Genomic DNA, 22936 nt, shown 5'->3' on the forward strand with positions numbered 1-22936 from the left:
AGTAACTGAGTTACTTTTGAAATAAAGTAACTAGTAACTGTAACTAGTTACTGTTTTTCAGTAACTAACCCAACACTGATTATGAGACACAATTGTGTCAAAGTCATGATTTTTTTTTTCATGCTTGAAATAAGAAATGAGTACCTTAAAAAAGTACTTGTGAGTGTTGATGACACAGCTTTGCAACACTTGAGCATGTTTTACTCAATATAGGTCATCACATCTCAGCAACAAGCTGTAATATCTTACTGAGATCATTTAGCACCAAAACCCTTAAAACAAGTAAAACACTAACATCAAATCTGCTTAGTGAGAAGAATGATCTTATCAGACAGAAAATAAGCAAATATCACCCTTATTTGACATATTTCATCTTACTTAGATTTCAGTTTTTTTTTGTAGTGCACCTTTTGTCAGTTGTTACCTTTTTTCTTTCATTTTTTTAGAACAACCCGACAGGCCGCCCTCCGCCCAGCCTCAAGGAGATGATCCAGATGGCTGCAGAGATTGCAGACGGCATGGCCTACCTCAACGCCAAGAAGTTTGTGCACAGAGACCTGGCGGCCAGGAACTGCATGGTGGCCGAGGACTTCACCGTCAAGATTGGCGGTACGGGAGTGCTCAACAGTGTTGTGTCAAGTCATGAGGTTGATGTATTTAGAAGCTTTGTACCTTTTATTAATAGTGGGATCGCATTGGCCTGATGTCCTTATATGGGCATGCCCTTGTACAGTAAATGCCCTCGGCCTGGCCCCTGGGTACAACTATGCACATTTATCTTCACAATATTTATTGTTGTGTAGGGCTGCAGCTCTCAAATATTTTAGTAATCGAGTGATCGGATTAAACACTTTATTCAATTTTTATTTTATTTTAAAATATCTTTAAAAAAAAAAAAAAAATTAAACACTAATAATAGGAAAATAGTTGAAATAATTATTAAAAAAATGTTGATAGCCATTACCTTTTTTGTCTAATAAAATTAGTGTATTAAGAATAATAAATATTATAACTATAATAAATATATCAAGTAAATAAACATACCTGCCAACTACTCCGGTTTTCCCGTAATTAGTACGGTTTTCATCAACCTATTCCGGGTTACGGTTGCAGTGATAAAAAATACGATTTTTCATTAATTAAAAAAAAATTTTTTTTTTAAAGTTTTATTCACGAAATGGCGTAACAACAATGACAATCGACACTGCTTCCCGTAACTTCCTATCGAGACATTCCAAATGCCATGCGCGAGGCTATTTATAGCACTGCTGCCAAGCACGAGGCACCAGTTGCCATTGTTTACAAACGAGCGAACGATCATGGAATCAGCCGGAGAAAAATCGCAAACGAGTCTTAAACCGAAAAGAAAACTGCAGTCATTCCGTGAAGAATATTCAAAAGCCTATCCGGGAATAATTATCCGTTCCAAAAAAGGGTGAAAACTACGCGAATTGCACCTTGTGCAGACAAGATTTTTCGATCGGACACGGAGGAATTAGCGATGTAAAAGACCACGTTGGGACAAAAAAACACAAGTCTAATGCCGTTGCTAAGTGGAAAACTTTCAACGTTTTTCGGATTTTAGCCACAAAAAGGTAATGACACCAATGTTATCTATTGGAATTGTTTAGTACTGTTATACTGTTAAAAGTGTTTATACTATTTATGCTTTCAAGTCCAAGTTGAAGAAATCTTGTTAAATGTCGACAGCATAACTACCAAAATACAGAAGTATGTCCTTAATATTTTTGCAGTGCTATTTCTGTTGAAAAGTTCAAATGATTACATTAGAGATGTGATGTGCCACTTTTCAAGTGTCTGATGGCTTCAATTCATTTTCATTCATTTTTCATATTTTGAGTTCTTTTGAAAGGCTTACAAAAAAACGACATTTGAATTGTAATTCCATGCTATTGACAACATGCTTTCATGTCATTTGACAAGGTTGTTCAACTGTAAGTCGCTTATTGAATACCATTGAAATCAAGTGTAAAAGGTTAGGAACACCTGCTTTAAGTAATGTTGCAATTTTCAATGCCCAAGGTTCAAAAGTAAGAAAGTGTGAAAAATGTGCTAGCTTGATGCTAATATACATTGGCTTTGCTTTTGACATGCTACCGATTAGCATTAGCACATTTTACATGGCGACTTCAACACTTGTTAAAGGGAACCACATTCAAACAAGTGGGAACATGTGTCAGTCTGGTCCCCGACTTACTTGTCCCCTTTTCGCAGACTTCGGTATGACGCGGGACATCTACGAGACTGACTACTACAGGAAAGGAGGCAAAGGTCTGCTTCCTGTCAGGTGGATGGCGCCCGAGTCGCTCAAGGACGGAGTCTTCACCGCCCACTCGGACTGCTGGTAGGCTACACACACACACACACACACACACACACACACACACACACACACACACACACACACACACACACACACACACACATTTGTGTATTTGTTACCTTCTTGAGACCTCTGGAAAATGCCTACCTCTTTAGGACCAGCCTTTCTAGATATATAAAGATTTGTATTTACAACTTTAATGATATAAGCAAACTATGCAAATATAAAAAAGGTAAGTTTTTAGTTAATTTTTTGTTTGTAATTGGTTTTTAATCGTCATAAGTTATTACAGTATGTCTCTATATACATATTTATTCAATTTTTTTAATTAATTCTGGCCAAAGGGGGCACATTTCAACTTCTTACACACACTTGTTATTTCATATGTTGACCAGAGAGGGGGCACTTTTAAAAGCGACACACAGTCAATGTGAAAAATCCCTCCTTTTTGGGACAACCCTCACCTCCTCATATGGAAGATACTTTTCCTCCTCCATGTCTCAAGAAGGCTAGAAATACAAGAACACACACACACACACACACACATTTTTGTATTTGTTACCTTCTTGAGACCTGAGAAAAATGCCTACCTCTTTAGGACCAGCCTTTCTAGATATATAAAGATTTGTATTTACAACTTTAATAATATAAACAAACTATGCAAATATAAAAAAGGTAAGCTTTTAGTTAATTTTTTGTTTGTAATTTTTTTTTAATCGTCATTATTTACTTCAAGTTATTACAGTATGTCTCTATATACATATTTATTCATTTTTTTAAATTAATTTTGGCCAAAGGAGGCACATTTCAACTTCTTACACACACTTGTTATTTCATATGTTGACCAGAGGGGGAGCACTTTTAAAAGCGACACACAGTCAATGTGAAAAATCCCTCCTTTTTGGGACCACCCTCATTTGATGTCATCACTTGTTCACACCTCCTCATATGGAAGATACTTTTCCTCCTTCATGTCTCAAGAAGGCTAGAAAGACAAGAACACACACACACACACACACACACACACACGCATTCGTGTATTTCTGACCTTCTTGAGACCTGAGAAAAATACCTACCTCTTTAGGACCAGCCTTTCTAGATATATAAAGATTTGTATTTACAACTTTAATAATATAAACAAACTATGCAAATATAAAAAAGGTAAGTTTTTAGTTAATTTTTTGTTTGTAATTGGTTTTTAATCGTCATTATTTACTTCAAGTTATTACAGTATGTCTCTATATACATATTTATTCAATTTTTAAAATTAATTCTGGCCAAAGGGGGCGCATTTCAACTTCTTACACACACTTGTTATTTCATATGTTGACCAGAAGGGGGAGCACTTTTAAAAGCGACACACAGTCAATGTGAAAAATCCCTCCTTTTTGGGACAACCCTCACCTCCTCATATGGAAGATACTTTTCCTCCTCCATGTCTCAAGAAGGCTAGAAATACAAGAACACACACACACACACACACACACACACACACACACACACACACACACACATTTTTGTATTTGTTACCTTCTTGAGACCTGAGAAAAATACCTACCTCTTTAGGACCAGCCTTTCTAGATATATAAAGATTTGTATTTACAACTTTAATAATATAAACAAACTATGCAAATGTAAAAAAGGTAAGCTTTTAGTTAATTTTTTGTTTGTAATTTTGTTTTTAATCGTCATTATTTACTTCAAGTTATTACAGTATGTCTCTATATACATATTTATTAAATTTTTTAAATTAATTTTGGCCAAAGGGGGCGCATTTCAACTTCTTACACACACTTGTTGTTTCATATGTTGACCAGAGGGGGGAGCACTTTTAAAAGCGACACACAGTCAATGTGAAAAATCCCTCCTTTTTGGGACAACCCTCACCTCCTCATATGGAAGATACTTTTCCTCCTCCATGTCTCAAGAAGGCTAGAAATACAAGAACACACACACACATTTTTGTATTTGTTACCTTCTTGAGACCTCTGGAAAATGCCTACCTCTTTAGGACCACCTTTTCTAGATATATATAGATTTGTATTTGCAACTTTAATAATATAAACAAACTATGCAAATGTAAAAAAGGTAAGCTTTTAGTTAATTTTTTGTTTGTAATTTTGTTTTTAATCGTCATTATTTACTTCAAGTTATTACAGTATGTCTCTATATACATATTTATTACATTTTTTGAATTAATTCTGGCCAAAGGGGGCACATTTCAACTTCTTACACACACTTGTTATTTCATATGTTGACCAGAAGGGGGAGCACTTTTAAAAGCGACACACAGTCAATGTGAAAAATCCCTCCTTTTTGGGACAACCCTCACCTCCTCGTATGGAAGATACTTTTCCTCCTCCATGTCTCAAGAAGGCTAGAAAGACAAGAACACACACACACACACACACACATTTTTGTATTTGTTACCTTCTTGAGACCTGAGAAAAATACCTACCTCTTTAGGACCAGCCTTTCTAGATACATAAATATTTTTATTTACAACATTAATAATATAAACAAACTATGCAAATGTAAAAAAGGTAAGCTTCTAGTTAATTTTTTGTTTGTAATTGGTTTTTAATCGTCATAAGTTATTACAGTATGTCTCTATATACATATTTATTCAATTTTTTTAATTAATTTTGGCCAAAGGGGGCACATTTCAACTTCTTACACACACTTGTTATTTCATATGTTGACCAGAAGGGGGAGCACTTTTAAAAGCGACACACAGTCAATGTGAAAAATCCCTCCTTTTTGGGACAACCCTCACCTCCTCATATGGAAGATACTTTTCCTCCTCCATGTCTCAAGAAGGCTAGAAATACAAGAACACACACACACACACACACACATTTTTGTATTTGTTACCTTCTTGAGACCTGAGAAAAATACCTACCTCTTTAGGACCAGCCTTTCTAGATATATAAAGATTTGTATTTACAACTTTAATAATATAAACAAACTATGCAAATATAAAAAAGGTAAGCTTTTAGTTAATTTTTTGTTTGTAATTGGTTTTTAATCGTCATTATTTACTTCAAGTTATTACAGTATGTCTCTATATACATATTTATTCATTTTTTTAAATTAATTTTGGCCAAAGGGGGCACATTTCAACTTCTTACACACACTTGTTATTTCATATGTTGACCAGAAGGGGGAGCACTTTTAAAAGCGACACACAGTCAATGTGAAAAATCCCTCCTTTTTGGGACAACCCTCACCTCCTCATATGGAAGATACTTTTCCTCCTCCATATCTCAAGAAGGCTAGAAATACAAGAACACACACATACACACTTTTGTATTTGTTACCTTCTTGAGACCTGAGAAAAATACCTACCTCTTTAGGACCACCTTTTCTAGATATATAAAGATTTGTATTTACAACTTTAATAATATAAACAAACTATGCAAATATAAAAAAGGTAAGCTTTTAGTTAATTTTTTGTTTGTAATTTTTTTTTTAATCGTCATTATTTCCTTCAAGTTATTACAGTATGTCTCTATATACATATTTATTCAATTTTTTAAATTAATTTTGGCCAAAGGGGGCACATTTCAACTTCTTACACACACTTGTTATTTCATATGTTGACCAGAAGGGGGAGCACTTTTAAAAGCGACACACAGTCAATGTGAAAAATCCCTCCTTTTTGGGACCACCCTCATTTGATGTCATCACTTGTTCACACCTCCTCATATGGAAGATACTTTTCCTCCTCCATGTCTCAAGAAGGCTAGAAAGACAAGAACACACACACACACACACACACACACACACACACACACACACACATTCGTGTATTTCTGACCTTCTTGAGACCTGAGAAAAATGCCTACCTCTTTAGGACCAGCCTTTCTAGATATATAAAGATTTGTATTTACAACTTTAATAATATAAACAAACTATGCAAATGTAAAAAAGGTAAGCTTTTAGTTAATTTTTTGTTTGTAATTTTTTTTTTAATCGTCATTATTTACTTCAAGTTATTACAGTATGTCTCTATATACATATTTATTCAATTTTTTTAATTAATTTTGGCCAAAGGGGGCACATTTCAACTTCTTACACACACTTGTTATTTCATATGTTGACCAGAGGGGGAGCACTTTTAAAAGCGACACACAGTCAATGTGAAAAAGCCCTCCTTTTTGGGACAACCCTCACCTCCTCATATGGAAGATACTTCTCCTCCTCCATGTCTCAAGAAGGCTAGAAATACAAGAACACACACACACACACACACACACACACACACATTTTTGTATTTGTTACCTTCTTGAGACCTGAGAAAAATACCTACCTCTTTAGGACCAGCCTTTCTAGATATATAAAGATTTGTATTTACAACTTTAATAATGTAAACAAACTATGCAAATGTAAAAAAGGTAAGCTTTTAGTTATTTTTTTGTTTGTAATTGGTTTTTAATCGTCATTATTTACTTCAAGTTATTACAGTATGTCTCTATATACATATTTATTCAATTTTTTAAATTAATTTTGGCCAAAGGGGGCGCATTTCAACTTCTTACACACACTTGTTATTTCATATGTTGACCAGAGGGGGGAGCACTTTTAAAAGCGACACACAGTCAATGTGAAAAATACCTCCTTTTTGGGACAACCCTCACCTCCTCATATGGAAGATACTTTTCCTCCTCCATGTCTCAAGAAGGCTAGAAATACAAGAACACACACACACACACACACACACACACACACACACACACATTTTTGTATTTGTTACCTTCTTGAGACCTGAGAAAAATACCTACCTCTTTAGGACCAGCCTTTCTAGATATATAAAGATTTGTATTTACAACTTTAATAATGTAAACAAACTATGCAAATGTAAAAAAGGTAAGCTTTTAGTTATTTTTTTGTTTGTAATTGGTTTTTAATCGTCATTATTTACTTCAAGTTATTACAGTATGTCTCTATATACATATTTATTCAATTTTTTTAATTAATTTTGGCCAAAGGGGGCGCATTTCAACTTCTTACACACACTTGTTATTTCATATGTTGACCAGAGGGGGAGCACTTCACATTCTTACACACACTTGTTATTTCATATGTTGACCAGAGGGGGGAGCACTTTTAAAAGCGACACACAGTCAATGTGAAAAATCCCTCCTTTTTGGGACCACCCTCATTTGATGTCATCACTTGTTCACACCTCCTCATATGGAAGATACTTTTCCTCCTTCATGTTTCAAGAAGGCTAGAAATAGAAGAACACAGAAAGATTGTACGCCACCTGCTTGTGTCCGCAGGTCGTTTGGCGTGGTGCTGTGGGAGATCACCACGCTAGCGGAGCAGCCTTACCAGGGCTTGTCCAACGAGCAGGTCCTGAAGTTCGTCATGGACGGGGGCTTCCTGGACCGCCCTGACAACTGTCCCGAGAGGATGTGAGTCATTCAAGTCCTCCTTGACTTCTAGTACTTGCACTGAAACCTTTGGCTTCCTGTCTCCTCTTTGATTGGAAACACTGCAAACTCCGCGATTTTCCTTTTTTTGAAAAGTAATCAGAATTGATAAGCACGCGTGGTGCCTTTTTGCGCGCGCGCACAGAAAGGCGCCGCGCGCGCGCAAAAAGGCACCAGAAAGAAGGGGCCGTCTAAGCATACCCGCCCCCAAAGTGCCAAAAAGAAACATGACAGCGCGTCACGCGCGCGCAGAAAGTCACCGCGCGCGCGCAAAAAGGCACCACGCGCGCGCAAAAGGGTGTCTCGCGCGCGCACGAAGTGGAGAATCAGCGCGCGATAACAGTTTTTATGCGCTTGGATTTTTGGCACTAATGTGACGCCATACAAGTGTGTTTATCTCCTCGGTTGTTTGGAGTCTTCCTATCTATTTCTCATGACAATTCAGCATTACCAGGAGATTAAACTACCACATTTTCCAGACTATAGAGCGCACCTGTATACAAGCCACACCCACTCAATTTTAGGAAAAATATTTTTCCATATATTAGCCGCGTCGGACTATAAGTCGCAGATGTGTACCTTGTTGTACGTCATTATTTACACACAAATATTCTGTAAAATGTTTATTTACATACCGTATTTTTCAGAGTGTAAGTCACAGTTTTTTTCATAGTTTGGCCGACTTATACTCAGGAGTGACTTATGTGTGAAATGATGAACACATTAGCCTAAAATATCAAATAATATTATTGATCTCATTCACGTAAGAGACTAGACGTATAAGATTTCATGGGATGAGGTTTTGTGCGCACGAGATAGATGTCTAAAAATGTTTTAAAAAAATAAAAAATTATAATTTCTTTATTTTAGTATTTTTTTTTAGACATGTATTTCCTGCGCACGAGATACATGTCTAAAAATTAAAAAATTAAATAAAAATGATAATTTATTTATTTTATTATTATTTTTTAGACATGTATTTCCTGCGCACGAGATACATGTCTAAAAATACATTTTAATTTTAAATTTTTATAACTTTATAAAAAGTTTCTCGTGCGCACGAGATACATGTCTAAAAAAAAAAAAAAAAAAAAAAAATTATATATATTTTTTTTTAGACATGTATCTTGTGCGCACGAGATACATGTCTAAAAATTTAAAAAAAAATATTATAATTTATTTATATTATTTATTTTTTTAGACATGTATTTCCTGCGCACAAGATACATGTCTAAAAAAAAAAATAAAAAATAAAAATTATATATTTTTTTTTTAGACATGTATCTTGTGCGCACGAGATACATGTCTAAAAAAATAAAGTAACATTTTTAAACATTTTTTATAACTTTCTAAAAAGTTTCTCGTGCGCACGAGATACATGTCTAAATTAAATTAAAGAAATTTTTTTTTTTTTAAATAACTGTAAAAAGTTTCTCTTTTGCGCACGAGATACATGTCTAAAAATAAATACAATTATAATTTATTTTTTTTAGACATCTATATCGTGCGCATGAGATACATGTCTAAAAAAAAAAAATTATATAAAAAAAACTATTTTTTTTTTTAGACATGTATCTCGTGTGCACGAGAAAAAAATTATTTTTTTTTATAACTTTCTAAAAAGTTTCTCGTGCGCTGAGATACATGTCTAAAAAAAATTTAAAAAAATAAAATTATAATTTTTTTTATTTTATTTTTTCAGACATGTATCTCGTGCGCACGAGATACATGTCTAAAAAAATTAATTAAAAAAAATATATATTTTTTTAAATAACTTTGTAAAAAGTTTCTCTTTTGCGCACGAGATACATGTCTAAAAATAAATACAATTATTATTATTTTTTTTTAGACATCTATCTCGTGCGCATGAGATACATGTCTAAAAAAAATAAAAATTATATATATTTTTTTTAGACATGTATCTCGTGCGCACGGGATACATGTCTAAAAAAATTAAATAAAAAAAATAAATATTTTTTTAAATAACTTTGTAAAAAGTTTCTCGTGTGCGCACGAGATACATGTCTAGAAAAATAAAAAAATAAAAAATAATGAATTTTTTAAAATTTATTATTACTTTATAAAATGTTTCTCGTGCGCACGAGTTTCATGTCTAAAAAAAATTAAAATTATATATATTTTTTTTAGACATGTATCTCGTGCGCACGGGATACATGTCTAAAAAAATTAAATAAAATTTTTTTTTTTTTTTTAAATAACTGTAAAAAGTTTCTCATGTGCGCACGAGATACATGTCTAAAAATAAAAAATAAAAATTAAATTATATATATATTTTTTAGACATACATCTCGTGCGCACGAGATACATGTCTAGAAAAATAAAAAAATAAAAAAGAATGCCTTTTTTTTTTAATTACTTTATAAAATGTTTCTCGTGCGCACGAGTTTCATGTCTAAAAAAAATAAAAAAATAAAAATTATATATATTTTTTTTAGACATGTATCTTGTGCACACGGGATACATGTCTAAAAAAATAAAATTAAAAAAAAATACTTTTTTTTAAATACCTTTGTAAAAAGTTTCTTGTGTGCGCACGAGATACATGTCTAAAAATAAAAATAAAAAATTAAATTATATATATATTTTTTTAGACATGTATCTCGTGCGCACGAGATACATGTCTAGAAAAATAAAAAAATAAAAAATAATGAATTTTTAAATTTTTTTATTACTTTATAAAATGTTTCTCGTGCGCACGAGTTTCATGTCTAAAAAAAATAAAAAAACAAAAATTATATATATTTTTTTTAGACATGTATCTCGTGCGCACGGGATACATGTCTAAAAAAATTTAATTAAAAAAAAAATTTTTTTTTTAAATAACTGTAAAAAGTTTCTCGTGTGCGCACGAGATACATGTCTAAAAATAAAAATAAAAAATTAAATTATATATATATTTTTTAGACATGTATCTCGTGCGCACGAGATACATGTCTAGAAAAATAAAAAAATAAAAAAGAATGACTTTTTTTTTTTTTTATTACTTTATAAAATGTTTCTCGTGCGCACGAGTTTGATGTCTAAAAAAAATATATATACAATTTTATTTATATAAATAAATAAAAAAATAAAAAAAATTCCCCCATGTCCCTTTAGGGACTCCGTATGATAGAATATTTACATTATTACAAATATTTTTTTCTGTCAAGTACTTTACTGACGCAGATTATTTCTCGGGCCACATAAAATGAGGTGGCCCCGAGCCTTGAGTTTGACACCAGGGGGGTCCTGACCCGCTATTTGCAAGACACTTAAAACCAGCATGGCTGACTCACCCTTGCACCTTCCCGTGTCCCTCGGTCCCTCCTAACTCCCGTCCTGTCCCGCCCCCCCCCCAGGCACAGCCTCATGCAGATGTGCTGGCAGTACAACCCCAAGATGCGGCCCATGTTCCACGAGATCATCGAGATGCTGCGGGAGGACCTGCACCCGTCCTTCCAGGAGGTCTCCTTCTTCTTCAGCGAGGAGAACAAGGTCCACGAGACGGAGGACTTCGACCTGGACCTGGACAACATGGAGAGCATCCCCCTGGACCCGTCCTCCTACTTGCAGCGAGAGGAGACCCTGGGCAGGGACAGCGGGCCCTCGGTGGCCCTCAGGGGGAACTACGAGGAGCACGTGCCCTACACGCACATGAACGGCGGCAAGAAAAACGGACGCATCTTATCCTTGCCCAGGTCAAGCCCTTCCTAACGTTTCCTGGGAGACCACGTAGACCCGGGGCCAGGACCAGGACCTCAAGCATCCTTCTTCTCTCCTTTCTTCTCCACCCACGCGGATCTCAGGACTCGGACTTCTCTTCCTCCTGACTGCCAAGCAAAGGGATGCAAGCGGATCTTCTCCGGCATCCTGGGGGCTGTCTCCAGGACTCTGGGCAAGGCTGGAGGTCTCACACACACACACACACACACACACACACACACACACACACACACACACACACACACACACACACACACATGTATTTCTTGCCTTCTTGAGACCTGTGAAAAATGCCTACCTCTTTAGAACCAGCCTTTCTAGATATATAAATAAGTGTATTTACAAAATTAATAATATATACATACTATGCAAATATAAAAAAGCTTCTTGTGAATTTCACAAGAAAAAGGTCACAATTTCACAAGAAAAACTTAGAATTTTGGCAGTATTATAATAAAAGTTGTAATTTTGCTCAACGCAAGTCAACATTTTACAAGAAGGACTGAACATTTCTGCAATATTATGATAAAAGTTGGAATTTTACTCAATAACTGTCACAATTTCACAAGAAAAACTTAGAATTTTGGCAGTATTATAATAAAAGTTGTAATTTTGCTCAACGCAAGTCAACATTTTACAAGAAGAACTAAACATTTCTGCAATATTATGATAAAAGTTGGAATTTTACTCAATAACTGTCACAATTTCACAAGAAAAACTTAGAATTTTGGCAGCATTATAATAAAAGTTGTAATTTTGCTCAACGCAAGTCAACATTTTACAAGAAGAACTGAACATTTCTGCAATATTATGATAAAAGTTGGAATTTTACTCAATAACTGTCACAATTTCACAAGAAAAACTTAGAATTTTGGCAGTATTATAATAAAAGTTGTAATTTTGCCCAACGCAAGTCAACATTTTACAAGAAGAACTGAACATTTCTGCAATATTATGATAAAAGTTGGAATTGTACTCAATAACTGTCACAATTTCACAAGAAAAACTTAGAATTTTGGCAGTATTATAATAAAAGTTGTAATTTTGCTCAACGCAAGTCAACATTTTACAAGAACTGAACATTTCTGCAATATTATGATAAAAGTTGGAATTTTACTCAATAACTGTCACAATTTCACAAGAAAAACTTAGAATTTTGGCAGTATTATAATAAAAGTTGTAATTTTGCTCAACGCAAGTCAACATTTTACAAGAAGAACTGAACATTTCTGCAATATTATGATAAAAGTTGGAATTTTACTCAATAACTGTCACAATTTCACAAGAAAAACTTAGAATTTTGGCAGTATTATAATAAAAGTTGTAATTTTGCTCAACGCAAGTCAACATTTTACAAGAAGAACTGAAAATGTCTGCAATATTATGATAAAAGTTGGAATTTTACTCAATAACTGTCACAATTTCACAAGAAAAACTTAGAATTTTGGCAGTATTATAATAAAAGTTGTAATTTTGCTCAACGCAAGTCAACATTTTACAAGAAGAACTGAACATTTCTGCAATATTATGATAAAAGTTGGAATTTTACTCAATAACTGTCACAATTTCACAAGAAAAACTTAGAATTTTGGCAGTAATATAATAAAAGTTGTAATTTTGCTCAACGCAAGTCAACATTTTACAAGAAGAACTGAACATTTCTGCAATATTATGATAAAAGTTGGAATTTTACTCAATAACTGTCACAATTTCACAAGAAAAACTTAGAATTTTGGCAGTATTATAATAAAAGTTGTAATTTTGCTCAACGCAAGTCAACATTTTACAAGAAGAACTGAACATTTCTGCAATATTATGATAAAAGTTGGAATTTTACTCAAAAACTGTCACAATTTCACAAGAAATACTTAGAATTTTGGCAGTATTCTAATAAAAGTTGTAATTTTGCTCAACGCAAGTCAACATTTTACAAGAAGAACTGAACATTTCTGCAATATTATGGTAAAAGTTGGAATTTTACTCAATAACTGTCACAATTTCACAAGAAAAACTTAGAATTTTGGCAGTATTATAATAAAAGTTGTAATTTTGCTCAACGCAAGTCAACATTTTACAAGAACTGAACATTTCTGCAATATTATGATAAAAGTTGGAATTTTACTCAAAAACTGTCACAATTTCACAAGAAATACTTAGAATTTTGGCAGTATTATAATAAAAGTTGTAATTTTGCTCAACGCAAGTCAACATTTTACAAGAAGAACTGAACATTTCTGCAATATTATGGTAAAAGTTGGAATTTTACTCAATAACTGTCACAATTTCACAAGAAAAACTTAGAATTTTGGCAGTATTATAATAAAAGTTGTAATTTTGCTCAACGCAAGTCAACATTTTACAAGAAGAACTGAACATTTCTGCAATATTATGATAAAAGTTGGAATTTTACTCAATAACTGTCACAATTTCACAAGAAAAACTTAGAATTTTGGCAGTATTATAATAAAAGTTGTAATTTTGCTCAACGCAAGTCAACATTTTACAAGAAGAACTGAACATTTCTGCAATATTATGATAAAAGTTGGAATTTTACTCAACAACTGTCGCAATTTCACAAGAAAAGTTTAACATTTCGGCAATTTTATACAAAGAGTCGTAATTTTACTCGACAAATGTCACAATTTCACAAGAAAACGTACAAATGTTGGCAATATTATGATAATAATCGGAATTTCACTTAGTCATAATTTTACTTTTTGGGGGATGAATGGGAAAGTCCTTCTTTAGCTTGTTTTATCACATATTGCTGCCTTTTGTACACACATTAAATCAACCAAAAAATCCTGACTTTGGAGCAATGTTCACGGACTCTAGTATTTTGCTCTCTATTAGATAACACGGTTTTCTGCATTGGCACCATGATTTATGTCCTCACTTGTTCACACCTCCTCACGTGGAAGGTACTTTTCCTTGTTGGTGTCTCAAGAAGGGTGGAAAATACAACAGCACACACACACACACACACACACACACACACACACACACACACACACACACACACACACACACACACACACACGTATTTCTTGCCTTCTTGAGACCTGTGAAAAATGCCTACCTCTTTAGAACCAGCCTTTCTAGATATATTAATAAGTGTGAATAATATATACATACTATGCAAATATAAAAAAGCTTCTTGTGAAAAATCGGTTGGAATTTCACAAGAAAAAGGTCACAATTTCACAAGAAAAACTTAGAATTTTGGCAGTATTGTAATAAAAGTTGTAATTTTGCTCAACGCAAGTCAACATTTTACAAGAAGAACTGAACATTTCTGCAATATTATGATAAAAGTTGGAATTTTACTCAATAACTGTCACAATTTCACAAGAAAAACTTAGAATTTTGGCAGTATTATAATAAAAGTTGTAATTTTGCTCAACACAAGTCAACATTTTACAAGAAGAACTGAACATTTCTGCAATATTATGATAAAAGTTGGAATTTTACTCAATAACTGTCGCAATTTCACAAGAAAAGTTTAACATTTCGGCAATTTTATACAAAGAGTCCTAATTTTACTCGACAAAAGTCACAATTTTATAAGAAAACGTACAAATGTTGGCAATATTATAATAATAATCGGAATTTCACTTAGTCATAATTTTACTTTTTGGGGGATGAATGGGAAAGTCCTTTAGCTTGTTTTATCACATATTGCTGCCTTTTGTACACACATTAAATCAACCAAAAAAATCCTGACTTTGGAGCAATGTTCACGGACTCTAGTATTTTGCTCTCTATTAGATAACACGGTTTTCTGCATTGGCACCATGATTTATGTCCTCACTTGTTCACACCTCCTCACGTGGAAGGTACTTTTCCTTGTTGGTGTCTCAAGAAGGGTGGAAAATACAACAGCACACACACACACACACACACACACACACACACACACACACACACACACACACACACACGTATTTCTTGCCTTCTTGAGACTTATGAAAAATGCCTACCTCTTTAGAACCAGCCTTTCTAGATATATAAAGAAGTGTATTTACAACATTAATAATATATACATACTATGCAAATATAAAAAAGCTTGTTGTGAAAAATGAGTTGGAATTTCACAAGAAAAAGGTCAGAATTTCACAAGAAAAACTTAGAATTTTGGCAGTATTATAATAAAAGTTGCAATTTTGCTCAACGCAAGTCAACATTTTACAAGAAGAACTGAACATTTCTGCAATATTATGATAAAAGTTGGAATTTTACTCAATAACTGTCGCAATTTCACAAGAAAAGTTTAACATTTCGGCAATTTTATACAAAGAGTCGTAATTTTACTCGACAAAAGTCACAATTTTATAAGAAAACGTACAAATGTTGGCAATATTATGATAATAATCGGAATTTCACTTGGTCATAATTTTACTGTAATATTTTGTACACACATTAAATCAACCAAAAATCCTGACTTTGGAGCAATGTTCACGGACTCTAGTATTTTGCTCTCTGTTAGATAACACGGTTTTCTGCATTGGCACCATGATTTATGTCCTCACTTGTTCACACCTCCTCACGTGGAAGGTACTTTTCCTTGTTGGTGTCTCAAGAAGGGTGGAAAATACAACACACACACACACACACACATAAACACACACACCAAGAACTGTGAACACGACAAACCTTAGACAACCACAAGGCTGCTTCTGCTCTTCAAAAACAAAAAAAAAGGTGGCACTCCCGTCCTCCCGCTTTTCTCCCCCGGACTTTGTTGCCAGACGGTGGCCTTTCGACGAGTGGCCTCTAAAGAAAAAGCGCTTTGGGGAAGAATCCACGGTAGAACAAAAATATGAGGAACATCGGGTCTTTTCTTTTTGTTGTTGTTATTATTATTATTATTCCAAAAGATATTCGTGGGGTGAATAGTTTTAATTTATTTGATGCTTGATTTCTCTCTTTTCTTCCGCGTCCTCACGTGTACGGCTGAAGGATATTTAAACAGTTCTCATTGGACAAAGGAGTTCCTCAGACTGACCAATAGCATATATTTGACTAGTATATTGCTAGCAGGTCCCATATATATCATCTTCTTGTACAGATTTCTTAGTATCTACTTTACTTTTTCACACTTTTCTTCTCCTTCAAATGTTTTTATTTTTGTAGCCCCGCCCACCTTTGACCTTCCACAGGTGTTCAGAAACACAAAAAAGGGTAAAGAAGCGTTGAAAAAGAGGAATGAGGTCTTGATGAAGGTCCAGCGTTGTTGCTATGGCGACCATCTTCCAGCAGGTGGCAGCATCCCTCCGTCTTTTAGTCCGGTGTGTTACATGGTGGTGGTCTACATAGTCTTGCTCTCGTCCGGGGGTCTGAGGTGCGGCTCGGGCCAGACCTGGTGCGGTTTCCCGGGAACTGGTCATGCTGGACTTGCACCTGATGGATCTCATTGGTCACTGTAACGTTTGAGGGTGCGCAGCTAGCGACACATGCTAACTAGCGACACATGCTAACTAGCGACACATGCTAACTCGTAACACATGCTAACTAGCGACACATGCTAACTAGCAACACATGCTAATTAGAGACACATGCTTACTCGTGACACATGCTAATTAGAGACACATGCTAACTAGCGACACATGCTAACTCGTGACACATGCTAACTAGCAACACATGCTAATTAGAGACACATGCTAACTCGTGACACATGCTAATTAGAGACACATGCTAACTAGCGACACATGCTAATTAGAGACACATGCTAACTAGAGACACATGCTAACTAGCGACACATGCTAATTAGAGACACATGCTAACTAGCGACACATGCTAAATCGTGACACATGCTAACTCGTGAAACATGCTAACTCGGGACATATGCTAAATTGTGACACATGCTAACTAGTGACACATGCTAACTCGGGACATATGCTAACTAGCGACACATGTTAAATCGTGACACATGCTAACTAGTGAAACATGCTGACTAGCGACACATGCTAACTAGCGACACATGCTAACTCGGGACACATGCTAAATCGTGACACATGCTAACTAGTGAAACATGCTGACTAGCGACACATGTTAACTAGCAAAACATGCTAACTAGTGACAGATGCTAAATCGTGACACATGCTAACTAGCGACACATGCTAACTAGCGACACATGCTAACTAGTGACACATGCTAATTAGAGACACATGCTAACTCGGGACACATGCTAAATCGTGACACATGCTAACTAGTGAAACATGCTGACTAGCGACACATGCTAACTAGCGACACATGCTAACTCGGGACACATGCTAACTAGTGACACATGCTAACTCGTGAAACATGCTGACTAGCGACACATGTTAACTAGCAAAACATGTTAACTAGCAAAACATGCTAACTAGTGACACATGCTAACTAGTGAAACATGCTGACTAGCGACACATGCTAAATCATGACACATGCTAACTAGCGACACATGCTAACTAGCGACACATGCTAACTCGTGAAACATGCTGACTAGCGACACATGTTAACTAGCGACACATGCTAACTAGCGACACATGCTAACTAGCGACACATGCTAACTAGTGAAACATGCTGACTAGCGATACATGTTAACGAGCGAAACATGCTAGCTTGTGACATGCTAAATCATGACACATACTAACTAGCGACACATGCTAACTAGTGAAACATGCTAACTAGCGACACATGTTAACTAGTGACACATGCTAAATCGTGACACTTACTAACTAGCGACACATGCTAACTAGTGACACATGCTGACTAGCGACACATGCTGACTAGTGACACATGCTAACTCGTGAAACATGCTGACTAGCGACACATGTTAACTAGCAAAACATGCTAACTAGTGACATGCTAAATCGTGACACATGCTAACTAGCGACACATGCTAACTAGCAAACATGCTAACTAGTGACAGATGCTAAATCGTGACACATGCTAACTAGCGACACATGCTAACTAGTGACATATGCTATATCGTGACACATGCTAACTCGGGACACATGCTAAATCGTGACACATGCTAACTAGTGACACATGCTAACTCGTGAAACATGCTGACTAGCGACACATGCTAACTAGTGACACATGCTAACTCGGGACATATGCTAAATCATGACACATGCTAACTCGGGACACATGCTAACTAGTGACACATGCTAACTCGTGAAACATGCTGACTAGCGACACATGCTAACTCGTGAAACATGCTGACTAGCGACACATGCTAACTCGGGACACATGCTAAATCGTGACACATGCTAACTCGTGAAACATGCTGACTAGCGACACATGTTAACTAGCAAAACATGCTAACTAGTGACAGATGCTAAATCGTGACACATACTAACTAGCGACACATGCTAACTAGCGACATATGCTAACTAGTGAAACATGCTGACTAGTGACACATGTTAACTAGCGAAACATGCTAACTAGTGAAACATGCTAACTAGCGACACATGTTAACTAGTGACACATGCCAAATCGTGACACATACTAACTAGCGACACATGCTAACTAGTGAAACATGCTAACTAGCGACACATGCTAGCTCGCGACCCATGCTGAGTAGTGACCCAGGCTAACTAGCGACACATGCTAACCGCCGCCGCACTCCACTGTCTCCTCTCGGATGAAACGTGTCTAACATTTCTCACATGCTGACAGGTAAATAAGGGAGGCCCTCATTCTCATCCACCTTGGTGCAGCTGCCCTCAGTCTCTTGTTGGATAAATGTAGGCCATACTGTAGCTACATCACATGTTGACAAGGACATAAAGGACACCTGGTTCTCCTCAACTTTACTGCAGCTGCCCTCAGTCTCGTTTAGGATAAATGTACCTCTTACTGTAGCCAATAGTCACGTCCAGACTATACAGGAGACCTGAATTCTCATCCACCTTGCTACCGCCGCCCTCAGTCTCCTATTGGATGAATCTAGTCCTTGCTGTAGCTAAGTCATGTCGACAAATCATCCACTTTACTGCAGCTGCCCTCAGTCTCCTATTGGATGAATCTAGTCCTTACACATGTTGACAAGGACATATAGGACACCTGGTTGTCCTCAACTTTACTGCTGCTGCCCTCAGTCTCCTATTGGATAAATGTACCTGTAGCCAATAGTCACGTCCTGACTATGCAGTATACCCGAATTCATCCACCTCTGTACCGCCGCCCTCAGTCTCCTATTGGATAAATGTAGTCTTTACTGTAATTAAGTCACATGTTGACAAATACACATCTCCTCAACTTTACTGCAGCTCTCCTCAGTCTCCAGTTGGATAAAAGTCATCTAATTACTGTCGCCAATAGTCACGTGCAGACAACACTCGCCCTCAGTCTCCTCTTAGGTGCGTGTAGTCCTTACGGCAGCTAAATCCCAATGCTGACAAATACATACAGGACTTGACTGCAGCTGCCCCAAGTCTCCTATTGGATCAAAAAAAATCTCATTAATGTAGCTATTAGTTATGTGCAGACAATAAAGGAGGCCCTCATTCTCCTCCACTTTCCTGTAGCCGTCCTCAGTCTCCTGTTGGGTATTTACTTCTTTCTGTAGCCAATAGTCACTTGCCGACAATACAGGAGACCCTCATTCTCCTCCACTATGGTAGACTTTTGCCCCCAGTCTCCTATTGGATAAAATGGTCTCATTACTGTGGTCATTAGTCAACACTTTGGTTGTCCTCCATCCACTTTACTGCAGTTGCCCTCAGTCTCCTGTTGGATAAATGTACCTCTTACAGTAGAAAGTAGTCACCTGCTGACAATAAAGGAGAACCTCAGTCTCCTCTGGGATAGATGTAGTCCTTAATGTAGCTAAATCTAAAATAAATATGCCCCACGTCTCCTATCGGATAACATAAATCTCGTTAATGTAGCCATTAGTTATGTGTAGGCAGCACAGGAGACCCAAATTCTCATCCACTTTGCTGTAGCTGCCCTCAGTCTCCTCTTGGATAAAATCCATCTCATTACTGGGGCCAATAGTACCACTGAAGAAAGTACACACAGAACACCCTCAATCTCCTCTACTTTGCCCTCAGTCTCCCCGTGGATCAAATGGGTGTCCACACAACTGCCAAGAGTCTGATACTGTAATGAAAAATAACAGACTCTTCAGCTGCCCTCAGTCTCCTATTTGGATCAAAGGACTTCTTCCTGACCATGACCCAGAGTCACACGCTGCCCTCATTCTCCTGTTTGTTTGTTGGTGTGACCTCAGACTGCCAGCAGATCTGAGTCGATACGGTGCGGTGGAAAAGCGACCCTTCACGTCCGATACTGCAGGATTTTAGTCGATTGATTCTCTTTTTGTCGGCCGTCTCGTGAAGCTTCATCATATTTCATGGACTGTCTCTATAGCCCGTATCAGTCCATCACGGTGATACCATTCGAAGAGTGTGGTATCGACTATGGGAGTGATATCATTCTAAGAGTCCGGTATCAGACTATGAGAGTGAAATCAGCCCATGAGTGTGATATCGTTCTTAGAGTCCGCATACTAGTCCATTGGTGTGATACCAGCCAGTGAGAGTGATATCAGCCCATTGGTGTGATACAGTTTCAGTCCAAGAGTCTGGTATAGCCCGTAGAAGTGATATCAACGCACAACTGCGATATCATTCTAAGAGTCTGGTATCAGACCATGTGTGATATAATTCTAAGACTCTGGTATCAGACCATGTGTGTGATATCTTTCTATGAGTCTGGTATCAGACCATGAGTGTGATGTAATTCTAAGAGTCTGGTATCAGATCATGAGAGTGATATCATTCTAAGAGTCCGCATACTAGTCCATGAGAGTGATATCAGCCCATGGGTGTGATACAGTTTCAGTCCAAGAGGCTGGTATAGCCCGTAGAAGTGATATCAACCCACAAGTGCGATATCATTCTAAGAGTCTGGTACCAGACCATGAGTCTGATATCATTCTAAGACTCTGGTATCAGACCATGTGTGTGATATCTTTCTATGAGCCTGGTATCAGACCATGAGTGTGATGTAATTCTAAGAGTCTGGTATCAGACAATGGCTGTGATATCATTCTAAGAGTCTGGTATCAGACCATGTGTGTGATATCATTCTAATAGTCTGGTATCAGACCATGTGTGTGATATCTTTCTATGAGTCTGGTATCAGACCATGAGTGTGATGTAATTCTAAGAGTCTGGTATCAGACAATGGCTGTGATATCATTCTAAGAGTCTGGTATCAGACCATGTGTGTGATATCATTCTAATAGTCTGGTATCAGACCATGTGTGTGATATCTTTCTATGAGTCTGGTATCAGACCATGAGTGTGATGTAATTCTAAGAGTCTGGTATCAGATCATGAGAGTGATATCATTCTAAGAGCCCGCATACTAGTCCATTGGTGTGATACCAGCCAGTGAGAGTGATATCAGCCCATGGGTGTGATACAGTTTCAGTCCAAGAGTCTGGTATAGCCCGTAGAAGTGATATCAACCCACAAGTGCAATATCATTCTAAGAGTCTGGTGTCAGACCATGAGTGTGATATCATTCTAAGACTCTGGTATCAGACCATGTGTGATATCATTATCAGAGTCTGGTACCAGACCATGAGTGTGATATCATTCTAAGACTCTGGTATCAGACCATGTGTGTGATATATTTCTATGAGTCTGGTACCAGACCATGAGTGTGATATCATTCTAAGACTCTGGTATCAGACCATGTGTGTGATATATTTCTATGAGTCTGGTATCAGACCATGTGTGTGATATCTTTCTATGAGTCTGGTATCAGATCATGAGAGTGATATCATTCTAAGAGTCCGCATACTAGTCCATGGGTGTGATACCAGCCAGTGAGAGTGATATCAGCCCATGGGTGTGATACAGTTTCAGTCCAAGAGTCTGGTATAGCCCGTAGAAGTGATATCAACCCACAAGTGCGATATCATTCTAAGAGTCTGGTATCAGACCATGTGTGTGATATCATTCTAAGAATCTGGTATCAGACCATGTGTGATATCATTCTCAGAGTCTGGTACCAGACCATGAGTGTGATATCATTCTAAGACTCTGGTATCAGACCATGTGTGTGATATCTTTCTATGAGTCTGGTATCAGACCATGAGTGTGATATCATTCTAAGAGTCTGGTATCAGACCATGAGAGTGATATCATTCTAAGAGTGCGGTATCAGACCATAAGAGTGAAATAAGACCATGAGTGTGATATCGTTCTTATAGTCCGCATACTAGTCCATGGGTGTGATGCCAGCCAGTGAGAGTGATATCAGCCCATGGGTGTGATACAGTTTCAGTCCAAGAGTCTGGTATAGCCCGTAGGTGTGATACCAACCCACAAATGTGATATCATTCTAAGAGTCTGGTATCAGACAATGGCTGTGATATCATTCTAAGACTCTGGTTTTAGACCATGTGTGTGATATCTTTCTATGAGTC

The 22936-nt window shown here is 36.6% G+C and overlaps 1 protein-coding gene across 1 annotated transcript in view; it reads left to right on the top strand.

Moving 5' to 3' along the window:
- The window catches only part of insrb (insulin receptor b), a 297078-nt gene extending 284891 nt beyond the window's left edge, over window positions 1-12187 (top strand). The window contains exons 20-23 of the mRNA XM_061976197.2: window positions 447-609; window positions 2236-2365; window positions 7630-7764; window positions 11142-12187. Of these exons, the coding sequence (XP_061832181.1) occupies window positions 447-609; window positions 2236-2365; window positions 7630-7764; window positions 11142-11496 (783 nt within the window). The 3' untranslated portion in view covers window positions 11497-12187. The remainder of the gene's footprint in view (window positions 1-446; window positions 610-2235; window positions 2366-7629; window positions 7765-11141) is intronic.
- The last annotated feature ends 10749 nt before the right edge of the window (window positions 12188-22936 follow it).

Source organism: Nerophis lumbriciformis, linkage group LG14, assembly GCF_033978685.3.
Source record: "Nerophis lumbriciformis linkage group LG14, RoL_Nlum_v2.1, whole genome shotgun sequence".
NCBI classification, from domain to species: domain Eukaryota; kingdom Metazoa; phylum Chordata; class Actinopteri; order Syngnathiformes; family Syngnathidae; genus Nerophis; species Nerophis lumbriciformis.